Source organism: Biomphalaria glabrata, chromosome 10 (genome assembly GCF_947242115.1).
Source record: "Biomphalaria glabrata chromosome 10, xgBioGlab47.1, whole genome shotgun sequence".
NCBI classification, from domain to species: domain Eukaryota; kingdom Metazoa; phylum Mollusca; class Gastropoda; family Planorbidae; genus Biomphalaria; species Biomphalaria glabrata.
In genome coordinates, this window is record NC_074720.1 from 31220413 (window position 1) to 31248317 (window position 27905).

Below are 27905 nucleotides of genomic sequence, written 5' to 3' on the forward strand. Positions count from 1 at the left end.
CTCTAATAGCACTAGGGAAGAAGGAGTATTTGTACAAATTTGTCCTAGCATATGGGACGAGGAATGTGCCTTTATCTTTGTGTCTTTCAGAGTATTTTATTAAATTTTGTTTTTGTATTTGAAGATTATGGTTCAGTATTTTATGTATGATTGCTACTTTACTTTTGAGCCTTCTGTCCTGAAGGTTTTCTAAATTTAGTGATTTTACTAAAGGTGTTTTTCTAGTCAAATGGGAATATTCGTTTGTTATGAATCTCACTGCTCTATTTTGTGTCTGTTCCAGTTTCTTAATGTTTTCTTGAGTTGAGGGGTCCCAAACGGAGGATGCATATTCTATTATTGGCCTAACCAAGGTTAAATAACATTTTAGTTTTATGTTCTTATTTGATTTATAGAAATTTCTTTTAATAAATCCTAATGCTTTGTTTAATTTTTTTGTAGTTTCATCAATATGTGGATTCCATGACAGTTTTTCATTTATTATAACACCTAGGTATTTTGCGTTTTTAGTCTGTGTTACTGGTTTGCCATGAATAAGATAAGTGGAATTAATTTGTTTTAGTTTTTTTTGTTACTCTTAACAACTGACATTTTTCTGGGTGGAAAGACATGCTCCAATTTGATTCCCATTTCTGTAATTCATCTAATTCTCTTTGTAAAATATCTGTGTCTTGTGTTGTTTTTATTGTTCTATATATTATGCAATCGTCTGCAAATAATCTTTAATCCACTGATGCAGTGGACCATTAATGCCGAAATATTTTAATTTTTTAAGCAAACTATGGTGGTGAACTTTGTCAAAAGCCTTAGAAAAATCTAGTAGGATAGCATCTATTTGTTCACTATTATCTAAACCTTTTGAAAAATCATCAATTAGTCCTATTAGTTGTGTTTCAAATGATCTATATTTCCTAAAGCCATGTTGATATGGTGTGAGGACATTATGTTTGTCTAAGTGGTTTATGATGTTGCTACATATTATGTGTTCTAGGATTTTACATGTGATGCTGGTAAGTGATACTGGTCTGTAGTTTCCTGGGTCAGATTTTTCTCCTTTTTTAAATAGGGGGGTGACATTAGCTTCTTTCCAGTCCTTTGGTAGGCTACTCTGCCCTGGTTAAGTGAAGCCTGAAAGAGTATTTTGAACACTGGGGCTAGCTCATTGCTTAGTTCTTTGAGTAATCTAGCTAGAATACCACCAGGTCCAGACGCTTTATTTGGTTTGGTGTTGGCTAATAGTTTTTGAATTCCATTTTCTTGTATTACTATATCTTCTATGTTGATAGATATATAGATAGATATAGATTTTATGTAGGCCTACGTAACTCATTTTCAAGCTTTAAAGGGAAACTCCGATGGTTTTTCACATTTGATTTATTTACATATTTGAATTCTGCGTAAAAAGTTGTAATAGTAACATTTTACCATTTTTTATTTAAATGTTTAGAAACATTTATATTTAATAAATTAGACAGTAAATTCTTGACATCTCCAAAAAAAAAAAACGGGGTTCTTTAGGATTTTGTTTTTAGGTTAGGCATACGTCACTTCCATCAACAATACTGAAAAGGAAACTAGATTTAACCAATCGTATCGCTTCATTCTTACAGGCTCTTGGGCCTAGTGATTGCCTATTTCAGAGCTATGGTACAGTTATATATACATGTATAAGTAGATCTAAAGGCATTAGGATAAGCAACTCAAGAAAAAAAGTAACATTTTCATCTAAGCCTCTCCCTCTCCCAAGAAGTAAATAGATCGTGTGTCTGATTCGAACAAACTGGTCAGTGTAAGGCTAGTCGAGACTACGTGTAGTTTTGGATGCGCAGGAAAATTACGTCAGAAAAACATCAATTACTAAGTTATTATGGCAAATTAAAAAAAAAAGAATACTATATTCATTATCTGTAAATCAAAACACATATTATATCAAAAATTGTCAAAACCATCAGAGTTTCCCTTTAATGGAAGTCGGGGTCTATGAGATGTCCACGGGGGTCTACGATAATGGATTTCATTTAAGCAGGACGTGACTTTTAATGTTTCACATCCCATTAATGTAATTATTTCCTACACAAATATGTGATTTGTATCTTAGTTAATCCTTTAAATATTTATCCTGCTATTGAAAAGAAAAATTGTTGTATTTAATTTTAATTATTTACATATCTTAATTTTGTCTACATTCAACTATTGTTTAACAAAAAGAAATGTAGATTTTACAGCGTTGATTATTTAAAATTGGGATTCATTATTTCCTTGTCAAACAAGCGGCTGCCTAAGTGCCTTTTTATGACGATATGAAACTAATTATGCTGGAGGGTGATTTGAGACGATGTCACTCTGATAAAATAGATACAGATGTTAAACAATTTCGAACACTCAGAGATAAAGTTCAGAATAGACCCACTAAACCTCTCTTCAACATCATATAGAGAAGAGGATCGTTTGTAAGCATCTTACAAGATCTTTTTACTTAGAGCAAAATACGAAAATACTATAGGTAAATTATTTATTTTACCAGCCGTTGAAGTAGTTTTAAAAACTGTTTTACGCAAACCTTCATCTGATACTATTAAGCGAATTTCACATCGGTGGTATGAATTATAACATTAAAAGCTTCTTATGCTATTCTTAAGCAAACTACATGTACAGTTTGGAACCAACAGCGTCGCAGTGCTACACACTGCTAAAGGGTAGCCGGCTCCTGATTTATCCTTGGGTTTGATTCACGAAACCTTTCCCATGTTTGGGTATAGCTGCAAGGGAGCAGAGTTTTGAATTCAGTTTTCCTTCTGCTAGGTGGGTAGCAAACACAAGCTAATGTGTCCCTCCTGTCCGAAGCTTGCTGGTTTAAGCGCCAGTTTCTCTCTTTCGCCCCTTCTCGTGTTAGTGAAAAGAGTTCCGCGGATTGGCGCGGATTCAATATTAGAGCCAGACTTTAAAGATCAAGAAATACACGAGAAACTGCTATTTGCAAAAACTTTTACAATGATGCTTAAGGAAAATTTATTAGGTCTAATTAATATTTAATGTTTGAAGGACTACTTGATAAAAAACTCGTTCTTATATGAAATAAAATATTCATAGGAAAGGATTATGAACCTACAAAAACAAAACAAACAAAAAACATTTCCAGTGCGTTTGGGGATTTCAAAAATAATACATATTAATTGTTATTTTAATTGGTTTAAATTTGAATTTTATTAATAACAAATTAATAACAAAATATAGATCGCTACAAATGAAAATGTAGCTTTAAATTACTTTTTCACTCTTCGACCCACTCAAGTTAGAAATCAGTTGATGAATTTGCAATAATGCAATAAAAGATAAACAGGGGGGGTCTACCGAAAGCCAGAAAACATGACAAGGGGTCTACGAGACAAAAAAGTTTGGGAACCACTGTTCTATACAAAGTATGCCATCCATAGAGGCTTTCACGTGATACATATTTTTCATTGTTTTATCAATATTATGACGTGGCTAAATGTGTTTATTTACGATTGGTGAATGAGGTCCATTTGTGTATTTCTACATCAGCCTTTTTTTCTTTAGCTCTTTAAACCGTCTCTCTTTAACTCTTTCTTCTCTCTCTTTAACACGTTCCTCACGCTCTCTGTCTTCTTTTTTTTTTCCAGCTTGACTTCTCTTTCTTTCACCCACTCCTGTAGAGCTGTCCCTGACAATTCCATCTCTTTTCCAGCAGCTATTAACTGTGTTAATCTCTCTGTCATTTTGTTTTTATCTCTAGCATACAATATAAACAACACAAATAGTTTTATCACTGTGTTTGACCTGGTTTCGTCTCGGCTGATTGACTTAGTATTTCCCACCGTTACACGTGAGCGCACACACTTCACGACTTCACGACCTTCTTGGTCCTTGACCTTTTAGCAATGACGAATCACAGTTCTGACCAATGTCTTTTAGGACTAAGTCAACTAATGGACCTCATTCACTAATCGTAAACAATCAACATTTAGCAACGTGATTCTCTATTATATCTTCTATACAAAGTATGCCATCCATAGTGGCTGTCACATGATACATATTTTTCATTGTTTTATCTATATTTTGACGTGGCTAAATGTGTTTATTTACGATTGGTGAATGAGGTCCATTAGATAAATGAGCCTCCAAATATGTCACAGTTTTACTATTATATAACTCTACGTAAAACTGGCTAGAAACTACCCAAAGTCTCGCTACGTCTCTATGTGTCCCTGGTTCAGCTGTAGTTCACGAACTAAAACAAACCACTAGATCAAACACAAAACCTTTAATCATCTTTACGGCATATCACACAAAAGCTGGACTCTTACTTTCTGACAACAAACACACTTCCGGTCATTCGCGCAGAGCGTAAAAATAGATTATACATACATACACACATTCATCCGTGACACACTACATGTTAACTTTTGCATCCTAGCAGAAGTTAATTGATCTGAAGATGTAAAAGATTGGCTAAAATTTGGTTACTCGGAATTCAGAGTGGTGCACGTACATGGTCAGCCACCAATATCTGATAAGCCTTGGCTAGTCTACTACGACTGCACTTCAGTCACCAGTGGAAGCACAACTTTTTCAGTTATTACTTTTTGATCCGATGGTGCAAAAAAAAAAAAAAGGCTAGAATTTGGCTGCTTAAAATCCATTGCAATGAATACATATACTGCTAAAGGCAGTGTCTTCTATTCCGAAAATAAAGGATGAGTGCAGTATTAGGATGCAACCTGCTTATTTTACCACATCTGTTGCACAGTGCGTCTAATTTTTGTTGTTGTCTGTGCTTTTCTTCCGGTCTTCAATGTGTCTGAATGTACAATTCTAACTATGTAACAAGTCATGTATAGCTAATTTCTGTTATATAATACAAATGAATAATCTAGTTATTTAATGTAAGTGTTCCCACAAGGAAGATAGGATAGTACCAATATAATAAGAAACAAGGATCCTATCTTCCAATATTTAAAAGATCACTACAGGATAGTATAATTAATATGTAGTTAAAACTAATTACTTTCGCCAATTGATGCAATTTAAAGCGAAAAGACATTGCATTAGTTTAAAGCCCTAACACTTTTTGATCACAAATTCCTTGTTAGTAGTGGGAATTCACAATTTAGAGCATGGTACTTTAATAATTATTGATCCATTACTTGAAAAAAAAGCAACTTATAAATGTATTATTGCAGAGATTTTCAAGTAAGGTATTTCTAAACAGAAACTATATTATTTTTTACATAGGCACTAAAGATATTTAGACATAAAAAGTTTGTTATTTATATATTTTATTACCTTTATACACATTTTAAACCGCATACATTCAGTGTTAAAAATTATGAAACAAATTACAAGGTAAGGCTAAATATGGATAAAAATCACAAAATGAAGATCATACATGTACAATAAAGTGCTCGTGTATGTACAAAAAAAAAAATTTAAAATAAAAAATCACAATATCAATTTTTTTTACAAGAACACTAAAATGTTCTTGTATATCTATATTAAAAAAATCATATATACATATATATATACATTTAAGAAGAAACACTCTAAAATCCATATATTCAAGTAAAAATAATAGGAATTAATCATTTTAACACTTTCTCTCCGTAATTATTTATCACATTCTGGTGGAATCAACGTTGGTATCGTCAGTTTGGAGAGAAAGAGTTAAAAACAACATGAATTAGAAAATTAATATATGAAATAAAAAAATATCAGACAGTAAAAAATTAATAATCATTAAAATGTTCTTGTAAAATAACAAAATACGATTTGTAAAACAAAAAATTTTATCAAAAAGTTCTCTTCATTACTTGTGCCCCATCCCCACTGCCTCTATATGTCAAATTATACATTAAAATTCGATTGCCCAAGAACTGATGTTAAAATTATCAAAAAAGTAACCTTTATGGAGGTATTCTTTGTTCGTTTTCAAACGGACTAACGGGCCGCCGCTAGAACCGGCGCAAGAGGGCGTTGAGTAAGCAAGTGGGTAATTCCCTATCTCATAATTTTTAAGACCCTTACCATGTTCTTTTGCTTTTGTGTACAACTCGGGGGTTGCTTTCTGTCCAATAGAGACATATTTGGAGAGCCCATGGGGATGGGACACAAGTAAGCACAAATCATGCCTTTGCAATAGCCAAAATTTGGCAGAGGATGTTCTTTCTTCTTTAAAGTCTGCTGCAAATTTAAACAGCCTTTCTTTTAAGTCATTTGGTACAGCAAAACTTATTTCGGTAATGTCTTTGATTTTACTTGTTTTAATAAATTTAATGTCTTTTATAATGTATATTTCTTGATCTTTATTTGAATTTAACCCAAAAGTAACTTCCGCTTGAGCAGCTTCTATTTCATCTTGAATAATATGATGGCATGTTAAAAATTGAAGATTTGAAGATAAACAAACTCTTCCAGTTCCTTTCTTGGATCCTACATTAATTTTAAAAGTTAACCCAATTAGGCAATAAGCAACTTTTGCTATTCTTCTCATTAAAAATATCTTTTCCTTATCTGTTCCATTAGGCATACACATTTTGTCTAAAAATTGTATTAAAGCCATGTCTATTTCTGTGAAATTTGCTTGCACAAAATACTCAGCTTCTAGGAAATCGTGATGATGTAATGGGTTTATTTTCCTTTTCCTGCACCTTTTGACTCTTAAAATGTTTGCATCTGTTGAGTTTGTAGAGCCAGAACCTGCAAAAAGAGTAAAGGTAAAATTTATCAATATTTAATATAAATTTGTATCAAAAAAGTCTCTTGGTGATGATCTTAAAATTTTGCATTGTAATTCTGGGAGCGTACTTTAGTTATCTTGTAGCAGGGGATGTAATTATCCTGCTGGGAGCGTAGTTAGTTATCGTGTTGCAGGGGATGTCATTATCCTGCTGGAAGCTGACTTAGTTATCTTGTAGCAGGGGATGTAATTATCCTGCTGGGAGCTAGTTAGTTATTGTGTTGCAGGGGATGTCATTATCCTGCTGGAAGCTGACTTAGTTATCTTGTAGCAGGGGATGTCATTATCCTGCTGGGAGTGTACTTAGTTATCGTGTTGCAGGGGATGTCATTATCCTGCTGGGAACGTACTTAGTTATCTTGTTGAAGGGGTTGTCATTATCCTGCTTGAAGCTGACTTAGTTATCTTGTAGCAGGGGATGTCATTATCCTGCTTAGAGCGTACTTAGTTATCGTGTTGCAGGGGATGTCATTATCCTGCTTGAAGCTGACTTAGTTATCGTGTTGCAGGGGATGTCATTATCCTGCAAGGGAGCTGACTTAGTTATCTTGTAGCAGGGAATGTCATTATCCTGCTGGGAGCGGACTTAGTTATCTTGTTGCAAGAGATGTCATTATACTGCTGAGAATTGAATTAGTTGTGTTGCAGGGGATGTCATTATCCTGCTGGGAGCGTACTTAGTTATGTTGTTGCAGGGGGATGTCATTATCCTGCTGGAAGCGTACTTAGTTATCTTGTAGCAGGGGATGTCATTATCCTGCTGGGAGCGTACTTAGTTATCGTGTTGCAGGGGATGTCATTATCCTGCTAGAAGCGTACTTAGTTGTCTTGTAGCAGGGGATGTCATTATCCTGCTTGGAGCGTACTTAGCTATCGTGTTGCAGGGGATGTCATTATCCTGCAAGGGAGCTGACTTAGTTATCTTGTTGCAAGAGATGTCATTATACTGCTGAGAATTGAATTGAATTAGTTATCGTGTTGCAGGGGATGTCATTATCCTGCTGGAAGCGTACTTAGTTATGTTGTTGCAGGGGGATGTCATTATCCTGCTGGAAGCATACTTAGTTATCTTGTAGCAGGGCATGTCATTATCCTGCTGAGAGCGTACTTAGTTATCGTGTTGCAGGGGATGCCATTATCCTGCTGGAAGCGTACTTAGTTATCTTGTAGCAGGGCATGTCATTATCCTGCTGAGAGCGTACTTAGTTATCGTGTTGCAGGGGATGCCATTATCCTGCTGGAAGCATACTTAGTTATCTTGTAGCAGGGCATGTCATTATCCTGCTGGGAGCGTACTTAGTTATCGTGTTGCAGGGGATGTCATTATCCTGCTGGGAGCGTACTTAGTTATGTTGTTGCAGGGGATGTCATTATCCTGCTGGGAGTGTACTTAGTTATCTTGTGGCAGAGGATGTCATTATCCTGCTGGGAGCGTACTTAGTTATCTTGTTGTAGGGGATGTCATTATCCTGCTAGGAGCGTACTTAGTTTTTCTGCTGGGAGCGTACTTAGTGATCTTGTTGCAGGGGATGTCATTATCCTGCTGGGAACGTACTTAGTTATCTTGCTAGGAGCGTACTTAGTTATCGTGTAGCAGGGGATGTCATTATCCTGGTGGAAGCGGACTTAGTTATCTTGCAAGGAGCATACTTAGTTATCTTGTTGCAGGGGATGTCATTATCCTGTACATACCACAGGAGCATGATTGCTGAGTGGCAATGGTTTAGGCTTTTGAACCAAAAGGTGCAGGATTCAAATAGCCGTGAAGATTGGGATTTTAAGGATACCCCGAGTCCACCCAACTCTAATGGGTACCGTGTGATAGTCTATGAGCTGAGCCGAAGGCTCTTCGTGCTCTAGGAAAAAAAAAACTACTTGTTCAACAGGAAAAAAAAACTGAACCTCCACGGTTAGCTAGGTACAACACAGGAAAATGGCGGAGGCTCCCAGTAAAACTCGGCCTTCGGCCATGCTTTCTAATAATTACCTGATCTAAGTTGGGGAAAGAAAAGGGGTTAGTTGTGCTGGCCACATGACACTGCTCATAAACCATTGGCCAAAGAAACATAGGACCTTTATATATCTGCATCATAGAACACAAGATCTGAAAGGAGTTACGTCATTCTTTTTTTTTAATTGCATGACATAATGATTATAGGCCAAGGTGTGGTATTAGTGAAAATCATTTAAAAGATAAAGAGGAAATAATCACTTTCTAATTTTCTTTGACTCAAGTGTATAAAAATGTTGGGCCGGGGATGGTACTTGAAAAAAATTGTTCCCTATTTATTTTACCGGCTTTACACAACTCAGTTACAACTTGCACTAGGGATGATTTCACCAGTGTTGTACTTCTTGTTCCAGGATTAAAGTGTGACATATTATAGATTGCAATTAAAGACCCTTTTATCTAATGCAACTTCAGAAATTATTCCTAGAGACACACTTTCAGCGAGTAACAGCATGTAATTTTTATCTTTGTCAAGTTGTATTACATATATAGTAAATAGATTGGGCATTAGAAGTGACTATTAAGATAAGGGAATGGTCAGATTATTTTCAACTTTGGCCTATGCGAGAGAAGATCAGATAATCAATAATTTAATTACTCGCCGAGCCCATGCCACAACATGATTAAATGCCGGAACAGTTATCCTACATCTAGGATACATAAATACATATTGATTTATATTAACACACAAAAACAATTTTTGCAACATATATATTCTAATATATATAATTCTAATTATTTGTAAAAGCTTACTTTGAACAGGATAAGCCCTTCCAAATACATCTTGATGAAATGGCCTGACCTGTAATAGAATAAAATATCTTTCTTTTAAAGCCACAAAATGAAAAAAACATATTTAAATGTAGAAAATATTGTTTGTTTTTTAAAGCTTACTCATTTTATATGTCTGTCAGTTAAAAGGTTCGTACATATTTTTTCAACACCCATTTACAGATCAAGTTGAAACTTTTCACAATTATTTATTGGCATAGGAAAGACATGAAACACAAACTCAAAATTGGCCCCCGAAGTGGTCCAATCAGGCAGGTAAAAAGGCAGGTATCAATATTTTCAGAAAGTACATCAGAATTAAATTCGATCAAAGACAGAGAAGAATGGAGAAAGAAGGTTCACAGATCTTGTGTGGTGCCCCAGCGGACCAACAAATCAAAGGATAGGTGAAAGTGAATGTAAAGTAAGATGTCAACGTGGCCTAACAGATGTCTTATAATGAATATTTCATTGATCTAATTGTTTTGTAAAGGATGAATCTCTTATTCAAATCCCCAAAAATAGGATGTTACATTACTGTTAAAAAAATAAATTCCTTTAGTTAAGTGTTTTACAAATTTGACCTCAAAAAATCTAAAACTATTTGCATATTTTTTTTAAATATGGCAAATAGTTATCTTCCCTACTAAAGAGAATCCAATGTTTGTTACTATTAATAGTGAATAGTTATAAAAGTGGTGTAAAATAGCGTATTTTGTTAATTGACTTTTAAAAAATCGCGTATTATAAAGAAGCGATATTGTGGGGCATCTCTGTTACGCTGACAACCTTTCAGCTCACCAGAGTCCATGGAGTTTCCCAGATTTAATGTTGTAATGGTTGACTGTTCATTTCTTGTATTTCTAAATAACTGGTTCAGCTCTAAATGGTTATACGCCGACCTCAACAAATCTTAAACTTTATCTTGAAAAGTTCTATAGGAGCTTTGAAAGGAAAGGGAGCCATTGACTTCAGATGTATCAAGAGCTTGTAGAAATGCTCTTTGCGCCCCAATTAAGAACAAGTTATCAAAGATGTTATGTCCGTATCAGAAGTTCCTTTGGATATGATTAGGGAAGAGGATACTTCAGACGAAGCTTTAGAATCTTTGATGGCAATAATAATTCAATGGAGGATCAAATCAAGAAACGCTGAATTTATTCGCTTTTACGAGATGGGCTGACATCAGCAAACGAATTTGTTAAAGATGGTAGAGTGATCATTTAAGAGAGATTGTTGTCTAAGATTGTAGACTGTTCATTCAAGAGTGATTTCTAACATAGTATGTAGACTGTTCATTCAAGAGAAATTAAATCCATTTATTGCCACACATTCATCAAGAATATTTGAGCATCAAAAAACGGAAAGAATTTTTCTATCTAGAGCTGCGCAGAATAGTTTATATGTCAGTGAAAGAAGTATTATTTAGGAGACCAACAAAAGATTTAAGCATTGGTATTTGTTAGTATCGATTTTATACAGATTTTAAAAGTTAGTGAACATTTAATCAACAATGATGAAAGCATTATCTATGTGACGCTAAGTTGTAGACAAATTCGCATTCGCTTTCATATAAATTTCGAGAAATATAAATAGTTAATCAAAATATCACAAATAAATAATATTGAAGAGACCTGGACAATTTGATTAATAAACCCTCATCAGAATAAGTTTTACTGTTAAGTATAGCTTCATACCAAATGTGACAAACCTGTTGAGTTTCAGCAGGATTAGGATTTTCATTTTGGACAGTGCTCCCGGTAGTCTGGGCAGTGCTCCGGCTTGTCTTGGCAGCGCTCCCGCTTGTTTGGGCAAAGCTCCCGGGTGTTTGGGCAGAGTTCCAGGATGTTTGGGCAGAGCTCCCGGATGTTTGGGCAAAGGTCCCGGGTGTTTGGGCAGAGCTCCCGGATGTTTGGGCAGCAGTCCCGCTTGTTTGGGCAGAGCTCCCGGATGTTTGGGCAGAGCTCCCGGATGTTTGGGCAGAGCTCCCGGATGTTTGGGCAGAGCTTTCAGATGTTTGAGCAGAGCTTCTATCTGTTTGGACAGAGCTTCCAGCTGTTTTGGAAGAGGTCTTAGTTGTTTTGCCAGATCTTCCGGTTCGTGCAGAGCTTCCTGTATTTGCTTTGTTTTGATATCTTGGTGTCCAAGTTGTTACATGACGTTTATTTTGGGCACCCACTGAAGGTTCTGTTACTGTTTGTCTAGATGCTGCTCTTCTTGTTTGGCTACTTTGATATTTAATTTTGGTCTGTCTCTGTGTGTGTGTCTCCTTGTTTCTTGTACTTAAGGACTGCAGTAATTGCATTCTTTCTAAGGCAGCTGCTTCTGGTTCAGGTCCAACTGTTGTCTGTACATGTCGCTCCCTAGCGTCTTGCATAGATTCTGGGTTCGCTTCTTCTGATTCAACTCTGGCTTCATCAGAACTGGGAAGTGTAGGCTGAGTGTTTGATCTGGAATGCCTTAAACTTCTCGGAAATACTTGACGGGTGGAACCATAAGCTTGTCTTGAAGTTTGATTTCTTCCAGCTGAACTTGTCTGCCTTCTGGTTCTCGCTCTTTGTTCATTTCGATCAGCAATAAAGAAATCTGGTAGCTATAAAGAAGAAATACACCCACAATTAGAACAGTAACATCGCGACCACGGCTAGTTTCTTAATAGCTATAGTATACAATAAAGTAACCAAGAAAATCATTTAAATTCGTTAAATTAGCGTGGCAACAGTGTATTTCTCCCGAATAACCTGAATTAATTTTCAACAGATGTGTAACACTAGTGTGGTGTGTACGGAAATGAGTGTATTCTGTGCGGGACAGGAGTGTGCCCTGTGCGGGACAGATGTGTGCCCTGTGCGGGACAGGAGTGTGCCCTGTGCGGGACAGGAGTGTGCCCTGTGCGGAACAGGAGTGTGCCCTGTGTGGGACAGGAGTGTGCCCTGTGCGGGACAGATGTGTGCCCTGTGCGGGACAGGAGTGTGCCCTGTGCGGGACAGGAGTGTGTCCTGTGCGGGACAGATGTGTGTCCTGTGCGGGACAGATGTGTGCCCTGTGCGGGACAGATCTGTGCCCTGTGCGGAACAGATGTGTGCCCTGTGCGGGACAGGAGTGTGTCCTGTGCGGGACAGGAGTGTGCCCTGTAAGGGACAGGAGTGAGCCCTGTGCGGGACAGGAGTGTGCCCTGTGCGGGACAGATGTGTGCCCTGTGCGGGACAGATCTGTGCCCTGTGCGGGACAGGAGTATGCCCTGTGCGGGACAGGAGTGTGTCCTGTGCGGGACAGGAGTGTGCCCTGTAAGGGACAGGAGTGAGCCCTGTGCGGGACAGGAGTGTGCTCTGTGCGGAACAGGAGTGTGCCCTGTGCGGGACAGGAGTGTGCCCTGTGCGGGACAGGAGTGAGCCCTGTGCGGGACTGGAGTGAGCCCTGTGCGGGACAGGAGTGCGGTGTGTGCGAGGCTAGAGTGCGATGAAGCATGTGTCAGTCGATAAGACTTTGTCCCCAAGGTCCTAGACTAGTATACGTACACTAGTATACACACTAGAACATTTGGTACACATGATGATGATTGTACACACACACACATAATGGGATGCTAGAGATTGATCGTAAGCAGTGTGTACAAGATCAACTTACTCCGCAAACTGGATGGCTTGTATCGGTGGGTGAACAAATGTACAGAGACAAGGGAAGAATTGTGTTTTTTTTTAATTTTATTTTGTCAATAAGGAAAGTGGGCATAACTTGGAACTATCAGATTTTATTTGTAATAGAAGAAAAAAAACTGATGAAAATTTGAATAAATCGGAATTTCGATTTATAAGTGTTGGTATATTGAAGTTCGTTACATTTTTACAAAGTTTACATCAAATGACACTGCCCACGAGGCCATTAGAAATAGTTGCTTATTATTTTTAAGAGTACGTTCAAGCATTTAGTTTAATAACACTAAACTTGTAAAAGAGTACACGCAATGGAATGTCTCTTTACAAAGCCTTGTCAACACACTGTGTCTAGTGAGAACTTTGAACACGTTATTGCCCCCAAACACATTCCAGGATCAAGTTGAAACTTTAAACTCTTATTTATTGCAACTCAACATAACAGGAATCAACAAAACAACAAGTAACCACTCAGTCAAATATTTGCTGGTATTTCATTATTTTGGGAAATCAATCCTTCAGTATTCAGAAATATGGCTAAATATTTGTGATCGTGCGCCCTTAGATCATTGTAAACGTTATTTCTCCAACACCCATGCTCGGATCAAGTTAGAAATTTTTTTTTTTTACTGAAAAAAACATTAAGTAATTTAAAAATGTACCGATTAGTCAACAATTGGTAATTAATTGTTTTGCTTATTATTGAAAAAGGGAAATAACTTCTACATTGAGATGTATAGTTGTAAATGTGGTTAAGTATTTTTAGATTAGCTTGTTTTTAAATTAAGAGTTTTGGCTTCACTTTAAAAAAGTGACAGAAAATTATAATTGTTACGAAATTAAACCCTACTAAATGTGTGTATGAATACCAATATAACGCTGATACAGTGATGCGACATGTCGGGAACATATCAGAAAGTTAGTGTCCCAGTACAGTGTTCTGCTCATTCAAAGTTGACCCAAAAAAATGTAAATATATGAACTATTACCGCTTTGGAGATGTCTATCACAGCTTCATTGTTACAGAATCTTAGCGGTGGCCTGTCAGGATAGTCGAAGATTCCTGTAGTAGGTGTCTCCATAGCTTGATAAGATCTTTGGTAATAACCAATGGCAGCTGGATTGCCACTCAACATGCTTTTAAACATTTCGTGATCAATGAATGTGGCGGTCTGCAATTCAGCGATCTCTTCAGAACTTGCATCCAAGCCTCGACTGTTGATCCGCTAGTGAAAAATAGAAAACAAAACTTGTAATAATTATTACTGATGAGCTTTTAAAGTGCAATCCAAGATCCTGTAAAATACTCAAAGTAATATGGTCCCATTCCTTGTGGAGATGTGGCATGGAAGGGTATTTAGAATAAGGTTTTTCTACAGGCTTTAGACAAACACAAATAAGCTCGAGTCACACCTTATCTAAATGGGGACTGTCACTCAAACCCGCTTTTGATAGCCAAGAGATTTATGCCACTAGCTACACTTTTCCTTACAGACATGTCTTTAAAAACAAAAATCACTTTGCTTTGATCCAATTCTCAAAAATGCAATTATGAAACGGCAACCGAAGTCTCATTGTAAAGTTTTAGAACCGCAAGAAATATATGCAACTGAGTTAATATATTTTTATGTCAGTGCTACTGCACAACAGCACTTATAATATCCTCAAAGAAATATTGTATTAGACTATTTCTGAGGGGAAATTTGAAATTTCTTCATTCGACATAGTCCGTCTTAGTCGATTGTTTTTACTGTGACAGTAATTTAAAGATCAAAACTTGAAAACATGTAAATTCCCCCCCCCCCAAGGGTGTCCCCTTGATTCATTCCGTGATCGCATAGTTTCCTAGATATAAAAAGAAAATACCATAAATGTTCTATTTCGGTAAAATCTATAGATAGTCCTGAAAACAATGGGGTGCCTTTAGAAGTAAGCAGTTGACCCTTGAAGTAACCAGTTGACCCTTGAAGCAGTTGACCAAAGGAATAATGATTTGCCCCTAGAAGTATGGATTTGCCCCTAGAAATATGGATTTGCCCCTAGAAATAACGTGTTATCCGTAAAAATAAAGTGCTACCCTTAGAAGTAATTAAATATCCCTAGAAGTAAATGGTTCCCCATACAAGTAATTAATTACCCTTAGAAGTAATTAGTTACCCTTAGAAGTAATTAGTTACCCTTAGAAGTAATTAGTTACCATTAGAAGTAATTAGTTACTCCAAGAAGTAGGCCACCTAATTAGTAACTTCTTAAAGTATTGAGTTGTTCCTAGAAATAATTTTTTACCGCTAGAAGCAGTTCGTTGCACTAGCAGTAACTAGTTAAAATGATTGTTCCTTGGAGTACCTGGTTACCTCTAGACGTAATTAGTGACCTCTAGATGTATTTCGTTATTCCTAGAAGTAGTTACCTCTAGAAGTTATTAGTGACCTCTAGAAGTATTTCTTTATTCCTAGAAGTAGTTACCTCTAGAAGTAATTAGTGGCCTCTAGAAGTATTTCGTTATTCCTAGAAGTAGTTATACTAGAATTAGTTACCTCTAGAAGTAATTTATTTATTATTATTTATTTATTCTAGAATTTGAAGTAATTATTTACTCTATACGTAATTATTTACACTAAAAGTAAATAGGCATTCGTAAATGTAATTGGTTACCCTTTGAAGTAATTGGTTACCCTTTGAAGTAATTGGTTACCCTTTGATGTAATTGGTTACCCTTTGAAGTAATTGGTTACCCTTTGAAGTAATTGGTTACCCTTTAAAGTAATTGGTTACCCTTTGAAGTAATTGGTTACCCTTTGAAGTAATTGATTACCCTTTAAAGTAAATGGTTACTGTTGATATGGTGCGCAAAGGTGCACGCGTTCAATATAATAAAGTATCATTCTCCGCCATGACACTAATGGTTGTTGTTTGTTTATTGCTGACTGTGAACCTAGATCTTAATTAACATGGTGACAGCGGTGTATTAATGATCAAAGGTAATCATTAATCAGTATATAAAGGTTTATTGTTTGCAATAATAAATAGGCAACAATTCAAGGCTACGCCGTGCAATGGCAGCTAGAAATTTCCTTCCTGTACCCGAGCCGCTCGATGTAGAAGGTAACATGGCCGTGAATTGGCAAACGTTTCACCGGAGCTGGCGAAACTATGAGTTAGCCACTAAATTGTCGGAAGAATCAGAGGAGGTCAGAGTGGCCACCTTTCTAACAATTATAGGGACAAAAGCGATGGACATATATGAAGGTCTTGAAATTGAGAAGGGAAAAGAAAGAAAGATGGAAGAAATAGTGAACAAATTTGAAAGTTTTTGCATTGGAAAAACGAATGAAACTTATGAGCGCTATGTTTTCAATACTCGTAAACAGCAAGGACATATATCCTTTGAAGTAATTGGTTACCTTTTGAAGTAATTGGTTACCCTTTGAAGTAATTGGTTACCCTTTGAAGTAATTGGTTACCCTTTTAAGTAATTGGTTACCCTTTTAAGTAATTGGTTACCCTTTGAAGTAATTGGTTACCCTTTGAAGTAATTGGTTACCCTTTGAAGTAATTGGTTACCCTTTGAAGTAATTGGTTACCCTTTGAAGTAATTGGTTACCCTTTGAAGTAATTGGTTACCCTTTAAAGTAATTAGTTGCCAGCTGGATTAACTAGTAGCCCTCGGAAGTTATTGATTACCACTAGAAGTAATTATTTACCCTAGAATTAGTTATCTCTAGAAGTAATTATTTACCCTAGAATTAGTTGTCTCTAGAAGTAGTTATTAACCCTAGAATTAGTTGTCTCTAGAAGTAGTTATTTACCCTAGAATTAGTTGTCTCTAGAAGTAGTTATTTACCCTAGAATTAGTTGTCTCTAGAAGTAGTTATTTACCCTAGAATTAGTTGTCTCTAGAAGTAGTTATTTACCCTAGAATTAGTTGTCTCTAGAAGTAGTTATTTACCCTAGAATTAGTTGTCTCTAGAAGTAGTTATTTACCCTAGAATTAGTTGTCTCTAGAAGTAATTATTTACCCTAGAATTAGTTGTCTCAAGAAGTAGTTATTTACCCTAGAATTAGTTGTCTCTAGAAGTAATTATTTACCCTAGAATTAGTTGTCTCTAGAAGTAATTTTTTACCCTAGCATTAGTTGTCTCTAGAAGTAGTTATTTACCCTGAAAGTAATTAGTTACCCTATAAGTAATTGGTTGCCCATAGAAGTAATTAATTACCTCCATAAGTAATTTACCCTAGAAATAATTTGGTTCTTCTAGAAGTAATTAGTAGACCTCATAACTAATTGTTCTTAGAAGTAATTAATTACTCCTGGAAGTAATTTTCACTATAATTAAATTGTTGCACCTAGAAGTAATGTTTACCCAGAGTAGTAGTTACCCTGAGAATAAATTACTTACCTTAGTAAATACACTTAGTTACCCTTAAAAGGAGTTAACCTCAGAAGTAATGTTACCCTACAAGTGAATACTTCGAGTTAACACAAAGAGTACCTAATAAAAAAAAAGGAAAACTCACTTGAATGATCTCTGGTAACGTCTCGTATGGATAATGAGGAAATGGCCCTCTTATCCGAGTAATGCGGCTTTCAAAGTCTAGACTCATCCTATTCCATCTCAAAGTTGGAGTCGAGTCAGCACCGGAGACACTCGCCATCGAAGCCTGTGACTGTTCACTGCTGCTAGAGCTGGTCGGAGAGGGCATCATGGGGTAAACCTCATGGGGGGTTTCAGCAGAGGTATTAGCGGTAACTTGTCTTTGAACAGGCGGAGCTGAGGAGAAACTGGTCGGTGCATGGCTTGGGTCAGAGATTACAGAAGACGAACCCGTTGGTACCATGACGATTTGACCAGAGGCATTCCCTGGCCACACGTGTGATACATGTTGGATATTATCAGGGTTAACTGATGGCATTAACGCTACAGACCTTTGTTGGCTAGGGTCAACAGTAGGCCAGATGAACTGAGGCCTAGGAAAGTGATGGAATGGTGATACCATTGGCCGGATAGGTATAGCATAAGGCAAATTCGTAGGCGCGTACTGTCCAGTACCGACCGTTGGCATGGTAGTCGTATAGCCAGAGTGATAGGGCGAAACCGGAATGTATTCTTGAGTATTGCCCGGCTGCCAGTTTGGATTAGCTTCAGCTCCAGGATTATACTGGGCTAACAATACGTTCCTTTGTGCTTGTCTAGGTTCATAAATGACCAAAGACGTATTTCTAGGTATGTTCTCTATTTGGTCAGAACTGACCGCTGGCGTACTATGGTCTCTGTTGTCATAAAAGGACGGTAAATACCCTTCTTGACCAGACTGCCCGTCTGGATGGACCTGTACTCTGGGATCAGAATTATCAGACGAGCTTAGTAATTCTTGTTGTCTGAGACCGGAAGTGACCAATGTCGGATTTATTGTAACGTGTCTTTGATCAGAATCGACCGCTGCCATACTTTGAGTACTGTCTCTATTGTCATAGAATTGCGTTACATAATAATCCTGACCAGATTCATTAGATTGCCTGTCTGGATGATCCAGTGCTCTTGGTACAGCGTAGTCCGACGAGATCAGTGATGCTTGATGCATTGGACCGGAAGTGACCAATGTCGGATAAGTTGTAACGTGTCTTTGATCGGAATCGACCGCTGCCATACTTTGAGTACTGTCTCTATTGTCATAGAATTGCGTTACATAATAATCCTGGCTAGATTCATTAGATTGCCTGTCTGGATGGTCCAGTGCTCTTGGAACAGCGTAGTCCGACGAGATCAGTGATGCTTGATGCATTGGACCGGAAGTGACCAAAGTCGGGTTCGTTGTAACATGACTTTGATCAGAACCAACTGCTGGTATACTATAAGTAGTGTTTGTAATTTCATAAAAGGGCGGTTCATAATATCCCTGACCAGAATCAATAGTTTGTCTGTCTGGATGGTCCACGGCTCTCGAAACAGCGTTGTCAAATGAGCTCAGTGATGCTTGATGCGTAGGACCGGAAGTGACCGAAGCTGGATTAACTGGAACGTTCTCTTGACAAGGAATAACTGATGGCCAAGTTGCAGATACGTTACTAGTGTCGGTGGTCATCGTTGGCTGGCTCTATAAAGAAAAATTAAGGGTACAAGTCAAAACAAAATAAAATTTTTGCCAAATTTCTAAAGAACCAATTTGTGTAATTATCATCACTTATAAGAAGTAAAAAAAAAAAAAAAGCAACCAGCTCTAATAATCAACATAATGGGAGATTTTCAAAGTTGGCGAAAAAACTATTATTTGGTGTATCCGGTGTAAAAAAGAAAAAAGTGTTGACGTTTGTGTTTTTTAAAAGTGATACAATTAGTTTGTGTGCACCTCGCAGCACCACACCAACAAATAGTCAGACATCGCAGCAATACACCAACAAATAGTCAGACATCGCAGCACCACACCAACAAATAGTCAGACATCGCAGCACCACACCAACAAATAGTCAGACATCGCAGCACCACACCAACAAATAGTCAGACATCGCAGCACCACACCAACAAATAGACATCGCAGCACCACACCAACAAATAGTCAGACATCGCAGCACCACACCAACAAATAGTCAGACATCGCAGCACCACACCAACATATAGTCAGAGCTCTTTCGTTTGAGACACGAAGTAAGCTCAAAAATGGAGGAAGAATTAAACTCAAAATGAAAATTTTTTTAACACTACAAAAATGTCGTGAAAATATTTAAAAAAGTTGGAACAAGGCGTTGTTTTGTAAAGAAGTTAAAAGAAGTAAAGTGGTTTTTGTTTTCAAGCCTAACATGGGCGGATCCAGAACTTTGGAGTAGGAATGGGCCATTTTTTTCCAAAACCCTAACCCTATCGCCCAGTAAACGCTAACCCTATTCATAAACGTGGGTACAACGTGAACAATTCTGTGGCTTATTTTTTTACTTAAAAAAAAGCATATCTTAAAAGAATAACATTGCATTTACAAACTAGATTTACAGATTTATTCGAATTATAGGCTATTGCACTCATAAAACCGGATAGACCAATAACTTGCTATTTATAGATTTTTCCACCACGTATAAAAATCTTCAATTAATAAACGAAATATTTTAATTAGCCCCATATTTTTGTGCCCTTTTCAGCGGCCCCCGAAAGGGGAAAAGACGCTATTAGTTTTGTGCGAAATGTCTGTCCGTCTGTACGTTCGTGCCGTTTAGATCTCGTAAACTAGAAAAGATATTGAAAATTCGACATCATATTTTAGACCATTCAAAGTTCTGATGCAACGACTACTTTTTTTTTTCCTGAATAATGTTAGACCTAATTTAAAACGAAAAGTAATCTAATAAACTTCATTTTCTTGATAGTTTTTATGTATTACATTTCAGGAATCAAGTAAAAGATTTATAAGACTTCAGTTAGACCAGGAGAGGCTCGGTAAAGTGCGTAGCTTCCGAACCGAGGGTACCGGGTTCGAATCCTGGTGAAGACTGGGATTTCCAACTTCGGAATCCTTGGGCCCCTCTGAGTCTACCCAGCTCTATTGGGTACCTGACATTTAGTTGGGGAAAGTAATGGCGGTTGGTCGTTGTGCTGGCTACATGACACCCTCGTTAACCGTAGGCCACAAAAAACAGATGAACTTTACATCATCTGCCCTAAAGATCACAAGATCTGAAAGGGGAACTAGTTAGGCCAGGCTCACATCTAACTTTGCATTCACTTGCACCTATCCTTTGATCTGCTGCACAATTGGGGCAATACACAAGATCTGTCAACCTTCTTTCTCCATCCTTATCTCTCATTTGTCTTTGATTAAATATCCTTTGGATGTTCTTTCTGAAAATATTGAAGCCTGCCTGGGTGGACAACTTCGAGGGCCGATTTTAAGTTTGTGTTTCCACACAAACTGTCTTTGTAACCTTTTTTTTAAGTATTGTAGAAGTAAAGTTCGAAGTTCTCTAGGTTGATAGTACTAAGTATATTTTTTTGTTGGCTAGAGCGATCTTATAATATGGAGTCGTCACATTTTGTTTCTGTTTCGAAATACTTAAGACTACCTTTTTCGTACGCTAAAATTATGTCGGCACCATATTTCCTAATATTGCTTTCTCATGTTTAAATCTGACTTTACAGCCTGCAGAAGAAAATGACTTTATTGCTTAAAGAACGTAACGACTTTATTGATTACAGAACGTAACGACTTTATTGCTTACAGAAGGTAACGACTTTATTGATTACAGAACGTAACGACTTTATCGCTTAAAGAAGGTAACGACTTTATTGCTTACAGAAGGTAATGACTTTATTGCTTAAAGAAGTTAATGACTTTGTTGCTTACAGAAGGTAATGGTTTTGTTGCTTACAGAACGTAATGACTTTGTTGCTTACAGAAGGTAATGACTTTGTTGCTTACAGAAGGTAATGACTTTGTTGCTTACAGAAGGTAATGACTTTGTTGCTTACAGAAGATAATGACACTATTGCTTAAAGAAGATAGTGACTTTTTTGCGTACAGAAGGTAATGACTTTATTGCTTACAGAACGTAATGTCTCTATTGCTTAAATTACGTTAACAGGATCATAAAACAATCAAAAGTTTTAACAAAGAGCAGATGACTCTCGTTCATGTGGAAATCTTTACTAAAATGAGGAAAGTTCACTATTTCATCCTGTATATCAACCCTTCAACCTACCGGAATGGTCTCGGGCACACCGAGTGTTGGAAAGAAAGGCAAAGGGCAGGCTGTCCTCTCAGTGCCGATAGGTCGTGCATGTGTTGTCCGCGGAACCTTCAGTGGCGAAAGATCTCTCTGGCGATTGCTGGCTGAAGGGCTCTGTAAATTTAAAATAATTAGAAAATAAATTCATATTGATTTAAATGAAGGATCCCCCTTACGCAAATATCTCAATTTTCAAGTAAATTGTACATGGGGAGCCATTAATATTTTTTAGAACAAGTGACTTTTTGCTTGTAGAATATTACTTTTTTATTACTTATTAAGAACAAAATATTCGCTAGATACGTGGAATAAAAGAGGTAATGCCTTTAAAAAAATCTAATTTGACGATACCATCGCTGATTTGACCCCATTATAATATGTTTATAAACAATGTGTGTTATATAAAAATAACATTCATTCCCCTTTAGTTCTATACCAAATAAACTTTTTTCTGATAAAGTTCTAGAAGTTTGATAATGAAATGAAACTGAACTGTAAATGAAAAGACATGAATAATTCCGTCGGATCATTGAAAATAATTACGGAAAGAAAGAGTTAACTTTTATATTTTGTCATCACCTTAAAACCCAAAATGTTAGTAATGAAATACACTACAAAGATGACGCCATGAAACCTTTCTACCTGGTGTACACATGAAGATCGAGATTATAAGAAAATGGTTGTCCTACGCCTTGTTCAATTCCTTGGCATCATGATGTCACCATACACAATTTGAAAGGTCTGTACGTGTTTTATAAGTTTATACAGTTACAGATTTAAAACTTTGAACTATGGTGTCTGATTCCTAAATGGCAAAATCACTTTAAAAAATAAGTAGTGTCAAATGTCAGTGAGGGCTAGGTATTTGAGTTGACGCTAGACCACCTTGTTTAATTGTCGGCCATAGAATCAGATGGAACTTTATTTTTAACCATAGGGGGCAATATCTGAAAAGATGCCTTTACTTTCATTTATATTAATGTTGACCTCTTTTATAACTTTGGTAAGTGTAATAAACTATAGCAAGACAATTTGTCTCCGTGTTAACTATATACATAGCATTTATTGCTTTTATTAGTAGTAGTAGTAGTAGAAGTGAAAAAAAAAGCTAATATTCATTGTATGAATTTTGGTATTTTTTGGGAGCTCCTGAATCAACCCAAATCTTATGGGTACTTGACGCAAGTTGGGGTAAGCTTAAGGCGGATGGTTGTGCTGGCCACATGCCACCCTCGTTAACTGTGGGACAGAGCAACAAACCTTTACATCTTCTTCAAAAGGTCTGAAAGAGATAATTTACTTTATTTTATTTGCTCTGGCAATGCACTGATTGAGTTTCGTTAGAAACAATGCAAGGTTCCTTGACATTGTCAAATAAAGACTTTTCTGATGAGGCAGTTTGAAGAAATATCGCCTTCCGACAGGCAGCAAAAATCATCTTAAGGATGTACATAGACTCAAAAATGCCTTTTGTTGATTGGCTATTTTTAATTTAAATTATCTCAGATTGTCCATTACACTGACTTAGGCTAAAAGCTCAGAAGCGTCTTACAGCTTACCGTAACAAAGTCCGTTAAGCCAGGCCTTGGAAAAAATGTGATAACAGATTGGCTTATACGGTCATCCGAATCATCTATATCCGAACTAGGCGATACACTTGTTCCTAGCACCGAGTCGACAGGTGGGCCGGCAGGTTCAGGGGCTTCAGAAACTTTTCCATCAGAATTTGTTGCTACACTTGGTCCTGTCGCAGAGCTGATAGATAGATTCTGAACAGAAGAACAAAAAATGAATTGTATGACTTCGTCATTGATCACTTTGAGAATTATCAAATGTGTACAGAAAATGTTAGCAAGCAATGGAGCAATGTACAAAATTGTAAAGTGAACAACTAAATCTTGTATTACATTTAAAAGGGCGAGTTCCAAAACGAATCAAGTATGCCCCATTATTCACAATAGGACACTGGCAAATATATATTGTTATGACTTTGCCATGCGCACCGCCATCCAAGATAGTGCAGAAAGAAGGTGCGCAAAATCTGTGACTAAACAAGTTGGATGTTGACATTAGGAGACAAACGATTTCCGCCCAAGTAGAGAGCCAATATGGAGATGCTGTACTCAAGGCAGATGCCCCTTTGTGTTTGTCTTGTCTCTATGTAAATAAACGTCTATGTCCTCGTTGAGTTGCCTCACTTAAGTTATTACAATCGGTCTCAGAAGTGGGATTATAGGCAACTCAACGAGAGGAGGTAGGCTTTGATTACAATCATGACATATTTGAAGCTATTACATCAGCTCTCAATTAAAGAGATAAGACAAGAGCTTCGGGACCGAGGTTTAAAATCCCTCGGTAGCAGGGAAACGCTCACGGCTCGTCTGAGGCAAGCTCTGATCAATGAAGAAGAAGATCCGGAGACCTACACATTTGAAATTGAACTTGGGATTGTTGAGTTCATTGGCAAGATCCAGGACTTTTTGGATACATTTGATGAACAACTGAACATGAGCAGGAACATAAAGTTGAACAAAGTTGATGAAATTGTATTGCAAGTAAAAGGCCAAATAGACCAAAGTGATAAAATTGTATCGCAAGCAAAAGGAGGAATAAACTCGTTAGGGAAGGAGCAGTTGCCTGGTCAGGACTGTGGTTGCACAAACAGTGGTGATGGAGGCGCTGGGGATTGGAGCGCCGTCTGTGACTGTGTTGTGGGCAAGTCTGGCGGGGATGACTTTCATGGCGAGAAACGTGACAACGATTGCTGCGATGATTTCAATGGGATATGCAGAATTGGAAGAAAAGAAACAAATGAAGAAACTAGAGAAGTCTGTTATGAGCCTGAAACTTTTGTTCCTGGTATTCCTGCAACGAGCCGGACAGATTAAGACAACGTTGGGTCTGCGTCCAAGCTATCTGCTGTGGACCTTAAAGACCTCTGTTTATCTGTCAGTCCCTTTGATAAGAACTCAAACCATGAAAGCCTCAAGACCGTTTTTGATTCCTTGCCTTGGATGTCGTCGGGTAAAATTGCGAATACGGGCCCCAACAATGGCCGAGGCAGAAACAACGAATTTGACTTTGGCAGCGGCATAAGACAGAACTCAATACTTGGCAACTGCATCCAGGCGATTGACATGAGCTGTATATGCGGCGTCCTGCGTGGACAGTGCCCATGCCAAGAAACCCAGCTACAAGACCTAAACTTGACAGAAATGTGTACTCCTGCCCACATCAGTGAAAGTGACTTGAACGGTGGTAAATTAATCCCAGCGAAACCTGATGTAGTGGTGGATGAACATTACAAGGATGCTTTATGGGCATACCTTACAGATGAGGCTAAGAAAGACTATGTGCTTGAAACCGTGGCTAGCTGTGGGCCTACAACTGTGTCACGACACATCCATGGAAAAGGTCCGCTGACTCAGCGTCTTAGAACAACAACCCTGGAATCTACGGTGATCGCCACAACCTCCATTTGTGTTACGTGGCTGGCAACCCTGACCTCCACTAACTCTCCCTGTGTCATCTGGCTGGCATCAGCGACTATCGTCATGAGGTTGAAGCAGCGACCACGACATCGTCTCAAGCGTAGACTGGCCAACTGGAAGAATAGGAAGCGACGGCCAGGGGAAACTGTGCAGATGGCTTTGTGGGCAACAGGCACCCTAACGTCTGTGGTTCCCACCGATCGACCTCCACCTGAACTGTCAAAGCTCAACTGCAATGTTTTTTTTTCGGGACGAAAAGTGCTAAGACGGGGGCAATGTTATGACTTTGCCATGCGCACCGCCATCCAAGATAGTGCAGAAAGAAGGTGCGCACTATCTGACTAAACATGTCGGATTTTGACATTAGGAGACAAACGATTTCCGCCCAAGTAGAGAGCCAATATGGAGATGCTGTACTCAAGGCAGATGCCCCTCTATGTAAATAAACGTCTTTGTTTCGTTGAGTTGCCTCACTTAAGTTATTACAATATATAGAAAAAATAACAGTAAACTTGAATCTATCAAATTCTTTAAGATGTTTTTTTTTTAATAGCTTATTAAATTGCGCAACTTTCATGTTTATAACATGCTCCGAGCACTATGGTACAATCTGATTTCTGAGTTAAATATTGGTGATATTTGAAAATTATTTCTGTGATGCTTTTAGGCACTCATTAACACATCTCTGCTCTAGTCCGGTGTCAAATCTCGAGCTCCCTTTGATAAGTAGCCAAGCCAAGTTCAAGAGTACTTATCCTCTGGGCTACACATTCCATTTTACCAGAAATTCTTATTTTATTTTTGTCAATTGGCAGCAGTTGGAGTACTTTTAATTGGATGCATGTTTTATAATATCCATATAACAAGGCTTCTTACCTCCCTTTAACGATAACAATTACTATAAATAACTCATAGCAATGTCAACATTAAACAGATTAAATGTTATCCATATAGTATCATGTTGCGTACGCATTGGATTTATATTCGCATGTTTCTGTTATCAAAAGAAAGCTGTTATTTTGTAATGGTATATGATTTTAAAAAAGGGTCACTAAGCGTCCTGAGAAGCTAGACTTTAGTGATATCTATACGCTAGACTAAGCACTGTAACAAATAGTCCCTCGTCCTCGTTTCAATAAAAACCTGCAAACATAAAGTCAGCTTCTTATTTTAACACCCGAAACTATTCTGAAATGTGTAGGAGCAGAGGTTTCTTCCTTGCATGTAGGGGCAGAGGTTTCTTCCTTGCTTGTAGGGGCAGAGGCTTCTTCCTTGCTTGTAGGGGCAGAGGTTTCTTCCTTGCTTGTAGCAGCAGGGGCTTGCTTGCTTGTAGGGGCAGAGGTTTCTTCCTTGCTTTTAGGGGCAGAGGTTTCTTCCTTGCTTGTAGGGGCAGAGGTTTCTTCCTTGCTTGTAGGGGCAGAGGTTTCTTCCTTGCTTGTAGGGGCAGAGGCTTCTTCCCGGCTTGTATAGGTAGAGGTTTCTTCCTTGCTTGTAGGGGCAGAGGCTTCTTCCCGGCTTGTATAGGCAGAGGCTTCTTCCCGGCTTGTAGGTGCAAAGGTTTCTTTCTTGCTTGTAGGGGCAGAGACTTCTTTCCGGCTTGTATAGGCAGAGGTTTCTTCCTTGCTTGTAGGGGCAGAGGCTTCTTCCCGGCTTGTAGGAGCAGAGGTTTCTTCCTTGCTTGTAGGGGCAGAGGCTTCTTCCCGGCTTGTAGCAGCAGGGTCCTTCTCTTTGTGAGCATCTGCGCTACTGCTGGCAGTACTAGAATCTCTTGATGGTAGCGGGATGGGTTCTGGCAATCGACGTGAGCGAAAAGTAGGCCTATAGAATTTAGACTCGGGATTGCGTTTCGGGTGAACAGCATGAGCTAGACGAGCTGAAATGCTATTTACCTGAACAAATTTACCAAAAAAAAAAAGTTATTCAATTTTATTTTATTTAATAATCCTATATTTATACTAACAGTAAAATTTTCTTTACTACAAGTCTGCGTTTTGAAAACAAATGTACAAAAATTGAAAAAAACCTTTTTGGAAAGTTGCATTTTTGCAAACTTTAGTGCTAAAGACTGTGCCTTGGGTACAAGAGGTCGATATCTAGTTGGTGCAGGATTGTTTTCCTTGGCACTCTCAGATGTGTCTTGTTGCAGTTCGTCCAAGCTTGGAGAATCCTGCGTCATTAGTAGATGAAATTAATTTTTTTTAAATTGGTCTCAAGGAAACTTAGACATAATGTACCAATAAACGCAAAGTAACTAAGACATAGTGCTCCAATGAATGCAAAGTAACTAAGACATAATGTTCCAATGAACGCAAAGTAACTTAGACATAGTGCTCCAATGAACGCAAAGTAACTTAGACATAGTGGACCAATGAACGCAAAGTAACGAAGACATAGTGCACCAATGAACGCAAAGTAACTTAGACATAGTGCACCAATGAAGGCAAAATAACTTAGACATAGTGCTCTAATGAACGCAAAGTAACTTAGACATAGTGCACCAATGAACATAAAGTAC

General features: G+C 37.7%; 3 protein-coding genes across 3 annotated transcripts; 1 reads left to right on the forward strand and 2 right to left on the reverse strand.

Annotated features, from left to right (window-relative positions):
* Positions 1-11136: 11136 nt before the first annotated feature.
* On the reverse strand, positions 11137-22008 carry LOC106051716 (mucin-5AC-like). Its single transcript, XM_056043160.1, has 4 exons — positions 21873-22008; positions 17708-19285; positions 14179-14415; positions 11137-12129 (listed from the first exon to the last, which is right to left on the reverse strand). Exons 2-4 carry the CDS (start codon positions 19271-19273, stop codon positions 11137-11139), a joined length of 2796 nt encoding a protein of 931 aa, XP_055899135.1. The 5' UTR covers positions 19274-19285; positions 21873-22008.
* Positions 22009-24084: 2076 nt separating this feature from the next.
* On the forward strand, positions 24085-26068 carry LOC129928531 (uncharacterized). The gene is made up of 2 exons (XM_056043161.1): positions 24085-24686; positions 26058-26068. The coding sequence occupies exons 1-2, from the start codon at positions 24173-24175 to the stop codon at positions 26066-26068; spliced, it is 525 nt and encodes a 174-aa protein (XP_055899136.1). The 5' UTR covers positions 24085-24172.
* Positions 26069-26547: 479 nt separating this feature from the next.
* Positions 26548-27566, reverse strand: LOC129928532 (uncharacterized). The gene is made up of 2 exons (XM_056043162.1): positions 27414-27566; positions 26548-27279 (listed from the first exon to the last, which is right to left on the reverse strand). The coding sequence occupies exons 1-2, from the start codon at positions 27564-27566 to the stop codon at positions 26548-26550; spliced, it is 885 nt and encodes a 294-aa protein (XP_055899137.1).
* Positions 27567-27905: the final 339 nt, after the last annotated feature.

What these genes read in the sequence shown, in the direction of transcription:
- LOC106051716 (XM_056043160.1), bottom strand. Translation starts at nt 19,273, where the DNA reads ATGACCACCGACACTAGTAACGTATCTGCAACTTGGCCATCAGTTATT. An exon ending in CGTTACCAGAGATCATTCAA is followed by an intron (nt 14,416 to 17,707) that starts GTGAGTTTTCCT and finishes ATTTTTCACTAG; the next exon opens with CGGATCAACAGTCGAGGCTT. An exon ending in TGATAGACATCTCCAAAGCG is followed by an intron (nt 12,130 to 14,178) that starts GTAATAGTTCAT and finishes TCTTCTTTATAG; the next exon opens with CTACCAGATTTCTTTATTGC.
- LOC129928531 (XM_056043161.1), top strand. Translation starts at nt 24,173, where the DNA reads ATGACATATTTGAAGCTATTACATCAGCTCTCAATTAAAGAGATAAGA.
- LOC129928532 (XM_056043162.1), bottom strand. Translation starts at nt 27,566, where the DNA reads ATGACGCAGGATTCTCCAAGCTTGGACGAACTGCAACAAGACACATCT. An exon ending in AAATGCAACTTTCCAAAAAG is followed by an intron (nt 27,280 to 27,413) that starts GTTTTTTTCAAT and finishes AAATTTGTTCAG; the next exon opens with GTAAATAGCATTTCAGCTCG.